At 27.5% G+C, this 8,472-nt stretch overlaps 1 protein-coding gene across 1 annotated transcript; it reads right to left on the reverse strand.

Annotated features, from left to right (window-relative positions):
* Positions 1-3,220: 3,220 nt before the first annotated feature.
* Positions 3,221-5,774, reverse strand: LOC112741988 (glucan endo-1,3-beta-glucosidase 14). Its single transcript, XM_025791187.3, has 3 exons — positions 5,428-5,774; positions 4,089-5,143; positions 3,221-3,996 (listed from the first exon to the last, which is right to left on the reverse strand). Exons 1-3 carry the CDS (start codon positions 5,489-5,491, stop codon positions 3,913-3,915), a joined length of 1,203 nt encoding a protein of 400 aa, XP_025646972.1. The 5' UTR covers positions 5,492-5,774; the 3' UTR covers positions 3,221-3,912.
* Positions 5,775-8,472: the final 2,698 nt, after the last annotated feature.

An 8,472-nucleotide genomic window follows, 5' to 3' on the forward strand; every position in this document is an offset into this window, starting at 1 on the left:
ATTACTTTTATCAATTGAAAAATATTTAAAATTTTAATTTATTTTAATTATTTTTTTAATTTTTAAATTAAAAACTTTAAATTTCTTATCGTTTTGGTTTTTTTTTTTAAATATATATTGAAACTTAACTTATTAAATATTAAGAAGATAATTAAAAAATATATTAAAACCCTTAATTTTCTTTTAGGTGTTCTTATAACAATTCCATACAATACTCTTGTTTTATTTTATTAATTGCCTTTCATATTACTATATATAGTGGATTTATTATTATTTTTTATTTTTATTTAAAAATATTAATAAACAAAACCTACAAAAATATTAGATGAAAAATTCATTTTTGTAATAATCAAATTTTAATCAAATCTTGTTAATTATATGCACATATACGTAAGTGTCTTTTTTCTTTTTTTTTTTTTTCATCCTCCTTTTCAGTCTTTCTCTCTTTCTCTATTTTTACCTCTTTTTTAAAATTTGTATAATTTAAAATAATTTTTATAATTTTTAAATAAATTTATGTATTTTAGTGTGTTATTTTTTATTATATCTTTATATAATTTAACTTCAAAACTAATTTGTTTGAATGAAATTTACTATTTTTAAGAGAAATATATGAAGACACATAAATTGTTTTATGTCAATAATAAAACATATAAAAGAGAAGAAAAAAGATATAAAAAAGTATTTGCACTATTTAAAATAATTTTTTGTGTTATGAAACTAAATTTTTGTATTTTTTATTGTTATTCAACAAAAAATTACACAATTTAAAATAAATTTATTTTATATAACTAAAATTCTTGGGTTTTTTATTAAAAAAAACTTTGTACTTTTCTATTTTATTTTCTTTTCTTGTTTTATATTTCTTGGCACTTTTTATATGATAATATTTAATAGATTATTTTTTACATGTTCTGAAATGTCATTTACTTATTTTTTTTATAATTAAATTAATAATATACTCTGAATAATTTTAGTTTTTTTCTTACTTAATATTATTTATATTTTTTAATAAAAATATAAGATTTTAAAATTAAATTGAGTTTGTTTTCCTGTACATATCATAACTTTTTAAAGAATATTGCTATTTAAAATCTTTCCTATTTCATAAATATGATTTAGAATAAAGTGGAGCTTCATAGCATGATTGGATTAGCACTAGACTTAGTCTCGTTGCACAAGACATGGCTTCAAGCCTTCAACTTTGAGGGATGTTTATGGTAATTCATCCCACACAACATGACAAAATTTTTAACTTTTACCGGACCGTACTTGACATAGCAGTGTTACAATAAAGTGAATGGCACACTTGAAAGTTTTCCTATAGTATGTATGTATGACAGTAAACCAAAGCTATATAATAAGAAAATTTTTAACAGACTTTATTCTATTATTAAATCGTATTATTATAGGCATCAAAACTAATTGATACGTGGAGATCCCTCATCGATCCATCTTGAACTGAAGAAACAGCTTTCAGTTTCAAGGTTATCAAAGAGTCTTTAATTCTTCAGTATAATGCTCCCAAAAAATAATAGTCAAATAAATAGATACCTTAAAATTTAGCCACGCGGATGCTTATTAAAACATGTTTGCATATAAAAGATTAGAATAAAAAGGCAAATTGACAACAAATTACGAAGATGTTAGATACAAATTTGAAACGTAGTGAACTCAGCAAGCTTTCAAATGATCATGACCAATTTTGTTTTTATCCAATTCTATTTGCCCCCTAAATTCCAGCAGGAGGGATAATCCATTTTGACCTAAACTTTATGGCTGCATGCATTTTTCACAAGAGACAAACGAGTAATACAAAAAATATTCAATCACCGAGACAAAACTAAGGTATATTAATTAAGGAAAATATATTTTCACCTTTTCTTTATCATGGCACTGTCAGATCTTTAATTTTTGATGTAGTTCTTGTTTTAAAGATTTTACTAATTAATTAGTTTACTATATATGCATGATAATAATATCATAAAGTATGGAAAAATTCTTGCTAATAAGTATGTTAATAATACTTTTTAAAGATATTATAATTAAAAAAGTTATATGGGAAATATAAATCTAATATACAGTTTTTAGTTTTCGTATAAATATATTGAAAAACTCAAAAATTTTTCTATTCTTATCATTTTAGCCAAATTTTTTACTTAAAACCAAAAAAAAAAAAAAAAGATTAGTAGAGTGTTAAATGCTCTTGAATATTTTGGAGATTTTATGTAGGACAAAATTATTTATCTAAAGATACTTAAGATGTTGATTTTATATTTTTCTTTTAAAGTTGTTTCTGTTTCTAGCTATATTTCCATGTTAACAATAAAATCCAAATGTTAACCTAAATAACATGCACTCCTTACGAAAGAAAAATTCCATTTGAACATTTCAACTACAAGTCTAAATGATTAATCTCCTCCTTTTTTTTTTTCAAGTCTAAATGTCTAGATGATTAAAACCCAGAATTTTGCTACAACTCTTATCTGCAGAATGTAGGAAACATTTGAGAAGGTTCAGCTCCACAAAATGGTGATGACACAAAAGTTCTTTGGTGGGGATAGTCGTTTGCAAATTGCCCTAGTATTTTATACATTATATTATTGTTCCCTCAAAGAATTTATCTTTTTTGCTTTTTAAATATTATAGGTTGATTGGGTCAGCTTGAGAATTTGAGGGGTTCATGTGCAAAGATCTTAGGACTTGGACAATCCCTATCATGTCTTGATAAGGCTGAGGTTTTCAGTGTTCCCTTTAAAAGTTTAAAACACAAGGAAAAAAAAAATTAGAAAAAGGGTTATGAAAATGAAAAAAGAAAATTTTTGAAAGTTAAAAATAAAAAAGGTACCTTTTCTAAAAAGGGTCAGCAAAAATGATCCTATGCTGACAGTTATTTGGCCAAGGAATAAAGCAAGACTGTCCTATTGTCCGCTAGAGGATAATATTAAACCACACCAAACAATGCCTTAAATTTCTGCACTTTAAATTAATAATTAGATTTTCACTTAGGTCAAATTATTTTTTCGAGACATTCATTCATTTTTTTTATGAAGCATTACTTCATAAAAAAATGTTAACTATTTATTTAAATGAAGTAAGAAAAGTGATATGAAAAAGAAAGAAATTAATTTACATTATAAATAAGTTATTTTTATCCTTTATTTTTATAAACTTTGTACTATATAAAAGTGCTAGAGGATAGGAAAAAGGGTATAAAAAATAAAGAGAGAAAAGAATAGTAAATTGAGAAATTACTTTAATATATTACAATAAGGAATAGTAATGGATTCCACGTCCTATAATAGAGGACTTTTCTTAGCTCAATACTCCCTCCCTCCCCCAAAGCAGCAATAATATAATATATATTTTTTCTTACTAATGTCTTCTTCTTCTTTATATGAATGAATAATCAATCATCAGATGTACAAAATAAATAAATCACCTAGTTGAACTAAGAATATATTCTTTTTGTGCAACAATCTTGCACTAAAATAAAGGAATAATGAGGTGGAATTTTTGGCCCTTATCTACCTAACATAAGCTTCAATCTGATGTCATTGCCACATGGTTGCTGCTGGAATGTGACTAATGGTGGGGTAAGTGGATCAAAGTATAAACCACTAAATCAAAGTTAAAATCTTCCTTCAAGTCTCCCCCATTGAAAAATAAAAATTGAAATTCCTTAAGCCTCTTTTTGCCATATAGATGATGATTTTGTTGCACCCCACAAAGTGTGTTGGTCCCCCCTAGCCTCTTCAAAATAGATAGGTATATCTTTGATTCTAGGGAGATTCTTTAAGGGGATCTTCATCATTTTTTGCATCTTGTGAAGGAAGTAATAAATATCTAATATATGTGTATATACATATATATGAATGAATAATCCATAGGAATGTAATAGATAGTATTCTTCTAGAGAAAGCCACAAAGTGTTGAAGTCAGCAAATACAGAAACAGGCAGTAGAACAAGGTTTGGTATTTCTTTGGTGGTGTTGCCTGTTTCAATGAATTTTGATTTTAATCAAAATGGATAAAAGATGTAAATAATATACAACAAAAATAACCTTGAATTTGATATATTTATTTACCTTATTGTGAGTGGCAGAGGAGGTAAGAGAAATTGAAGTGGAGGGATTAGAAGTAGTTGCAAAAGCAGAAAGGCCAACATTATAAGCCATGGATTCATCAGGTTGAAACAATCCATAGTTTCTCTCAGAAGTTGGTCCTGGCTTCAAATCTTCATTGAACAATGCAAACAAATAAGCCTCCAATCTCATCCTTGGCTTCAATGGTGTTCCTTCATTTTCCATTTGTCTCCTAAACAAGTTCCTATTGTATGTTGCTGCATTCTGCACTGTTGCTCCTGCTTCATCACTGTCCCCCTTTGAAGGCCACCCTGTTTCTGAAACCCTAATTTCAATATCATTGAACCCTAACTTTGCAATTGCAAATGCAACTGCATCTACCTGAGCATATAGCATGTTGTCATAGTGTAATTTTGTGTTTGGATCAACCATTCCCTCACTTGGATTGAAGAGAACATAGTCTAATGGGATTTCATTTGGGTTGTCTTTGTATGCAAAGAAAGGGTATGCATTGATCCAAAATGGTGAATTTGTTTTTGATAAGAAGCTTAAGAATTGTGTCATGGTTTCAGTTATGTCATTCTTGAAGGTACCAGCTGAAGGAGGGTATGATTCTTGAAGAACTGCAAGGGAGCTTGGTGATGAGACTTGGATGTTCGATGAAATGCCTAGCTGAGATAATGCATTTTGGATGTTGATCACTGCTGGAACAAGGTACTGAAACATTGTTGGATTCTCATCTGTGTAAACTTCGTTGCCTACTTGGATTCCTGTGATTTTTGTGTCTGGTAGGTAGGGTTTGATGTTGTTGCTTACCCATTGAAGTGCTTGTTGTGGATCATTTAACTGGCTTAGTATTTGGTTCTCAACTGTTACAATGATTTCAATTTCTGAGTTGGCAAAAGCTTTCAGAATCTCAGGGTTGGTGTCATAGATTCTTGTTCTTGTTATCTTTAGGGTGCCTAAGAGTTCAAGGACCTTGTCTGGTGTTGGTAAATTGTTGGCTACTTGGCCGTAGTTGATTCCGAACGATGCTACGCGTCCGAAAAGCATGATATCTGTGTCCATACAATCATCTAAATGTGTTAATTACATATTCACTTCACTTAGATTGCAGTCTAGAATCACATAACAGTTACAATTAAGGCCTGTTTGCTATGATTTATGCATTGTAGTGCAACTGCAATTTCATTTCAATACAAAATACTAATACAAAACAAACTTCTTTACCCTTTTTTCCTTTGATTGATATCAAAGTTGGTGAAGCTAAAAATTTCATGAGACATGCAAAAACAACAACAAAACATGCATAGAGAGAGCAGAGGAAAACAGAACAAAGTACCTGCAAAGAGAAGAAACAGCAGAAGAATATAGCTGCATGGCATTCTTCTGATAAATGTTGCCATTGTGAACAAAGATAGAGGAACCGCACTGATGTTTGAGAGTTCCAAAATGAGCACAGAAAGAAAGATAGATAGATAGATAGATAGATAGATATAGAGCTTTGGTTTGCCTTAGCAGTAAGGGCTCGTCAAATTTAAATGTATTTGGATAGTTGGATAGTCCTTGTATTTATATTTTTTGTGACAGGGTTGTCTCTTTCCAACCCACTCCAACTTCCAAACCTCCTCCTTTTTTAAAAAAAAAAAAAGAAAGAAAAACTCGCACCCTTCAGCCTCTTTCTTAGACAAAAGGAAAGACCCTTCACTTGGTTGGTTGAATATAAGAGGGATATTATATAAATATCTAAAACTATGTCTTATTATTCAGTTGTAAGACTGTGAACCAAAATTTGGATATTGAAGTAAGAGCCGTACACAAATTTAATGGTTGCACACAAAATATAAAAGTTTGGATGTTCATCAAATATTATTTTTATGTGAGTCAAACTATTGGATGACACCAAAATCGTATGTTGAAATTTAGTTGACACCCTTATGATGAAAAATACCACATGATTCATTTCTGTGTATATTATATAGTTATGATATTATTTATTAGATTTTGCAACGAGAGCCGTGTGGCTGTGGTGAAATTTATTTTATTTTATTTTATTTTTTCTTTTGTGTGTAGTAGAATGGTAGGCTGCTTGACCTGGCAATACGATGTATAATCAAATTTTTGAGTCATGTTTGTGTATTTAATTTGACCATTTTTTTGGCTGTATATGGCCAGGTAGAATGCTGTTAACATACCATTTAAGGCAAAGCCGCCATCATAAATTATTAGAGAGTAATATTTGTCATTTTATATATAGCTGAAATAATTCATTTTTATGTATTTAATATTTTCATCATTTATTAAATTCTTCTTTAATCTTTTTTCGCTTAATTTTCTTAATTTTCTGATTATCAACATCAATCTGACTTCAGACAACCCATATAGTTTAACTTGATTACAGATTCTTTGTCTATTACTTTGCATATGTTGACTTTTTTTAGTTTCTATGATGGTGCGAAAATGTTTGGTTAAACATCATAATAATTGAATCTTGGCCAAACATGGTTTGCAGAATCCATTTGATGCAAGTGCTCCTCTGACTGGGATAATAATTACTTAATAATTTTTTAACTTAGTCTTGCTTTGAATCTTCTCAACAGCTTCAGTTTTTGTTCTTACAAAACTATATATAGAAAATGATTTCTATCATGACTTGAACCATACTAATAATATTTTGTTCAAATTTTTTGACGAGTGGAAAGCAAATTCCAATATCAAATATTTAGTTACCAATCAAACCAAACCATTACATCAATTGTCATTTCAAAAAATTGCTGTACCATTATTGACTATAGCATTTTCATGTGCATAATCAGATTTGGTGTTATTTGCTCGTTCAATTTTCTTGTCTTACTAATAATGAATACTTACGTCGGAGGCTAAACTTTTCGTGTAGACACAGTACTAACTATTAAAGCCGTGAAGCCATCATTAACTTTATGTAATTCTCCTTTAATTCCCCATTAAATATAGATAATATATAGCTAGTTTTACCCTTATATAGTTTCGTTTTTGTTAGAAATATGCAAATATAATCTTTTTTTTTTCTTAATTTATTTTTTGAGTGACTGCATAAAAAAGAACTTAAATATCATTTATAAAGAAAGCACCATTTCTAGAGGTTTTTTTTATGGTTCAGTATAAGCATCATTTCTAGGTTACATAAGAATTATCAATTTATCATGTAGAAGAGTTACCAAAAAGTATTACGTGATTTTTTTTTTTTTTTTTCATTCGCATTGGCTTGAATATTGATAAAAAGATTCAGGTTGTTTAAAATTTATAAAAAATAAAAAATTATTAATTATATGAGTATTGCGTTTTAGAAAGAACAAAAAATAGCACGTGTGTCTTGTTTTAATTATATATATATACATAAATATAAATCGCACACATTAACCAGAGATTTAATTTATCATATACACATAATATAAATCCTAGCAATATAACGTAGTTTATATAATTGGATCATGCTATAGTGCAAAGCACCTTTTAATGAAGAGTGTGAATTATCTTTTTTAAATAAAAAATATTATATATAATGCACAATGTCTTGACAAATTTAAAATTTAGTTATTATAATTTTCGCTGCTCTTCAATCCATTCTTATTTTTAGCAAAAGCTTTTAATTTAATTCTGTATGTAGCATATTTTTAATATGATATATCGATCTTCTTCTTTTCTTTTCTTTTTCTTTCGTCATTTGTTTCAAAAGCTTTATAAATAATATAAATTAAACATATACAACACTTTTTCCTCCGGTGTCTAATGGTTTTGGTTCACACAGATTAAATATATCATATGATTTGATGAAGTGAGCTTCTATATGTATATAACTTCTTACTTCTTTAATGGAATATATTATCCTCTCTTATGTGGCAGAAACACGGGTTGGTTTAATAATTATAAATTGGTATATATTAGAATAAGAGCCAATTCACCAGTCATAAAAAATTGTGAGAATTAAAGAAAAGGAGTCATTAGGATCAATTAAGAATAAAGTTATTAGTGTGCTTTTGAGAAGAAGACAAAACAAATGTGCTACATTTGTAATTGGTTTGATTTCAAAAATATTTTAATTAAGATAGTAATAGTTAGAGATATAATTATGTATAAGTTTCTTTTATCTTCAGTTTAAATTTTTAAAAAAAATAATAATATGATATTATAATATCATATGATATCAAAATTTTTATAATAAAAAATTTAAAATTTAATTTTTATTATTTTAAAAAATAGGATAAAATAAATAAAAAATTACATAAAAAATATTTAAACAAATTTAAAATTATTATTTAAGAAAATATATTAAAAATATAATTGTTTAAATATTTTTTTATTAATTTAATTTTTAATAGAAATAATTTTATGATAATAATTAATTACT

Source organism: Arachis hypogaea, chromosome 14 (genome assembly GCF_003086295.3).
Source record: "Arachis hypogaea cultivar Tifrunner chromosome 14, arahy.Tifrunner.gnm2.J5K5, whole genome shotgun sequence".
NCBI classification, from domain to species: Eukaryota; Viridiplantae; Streptophyta; class Magnoliopsida; order Fabales; family Fabaceae; genus Arachis; species Arachis hypogaea.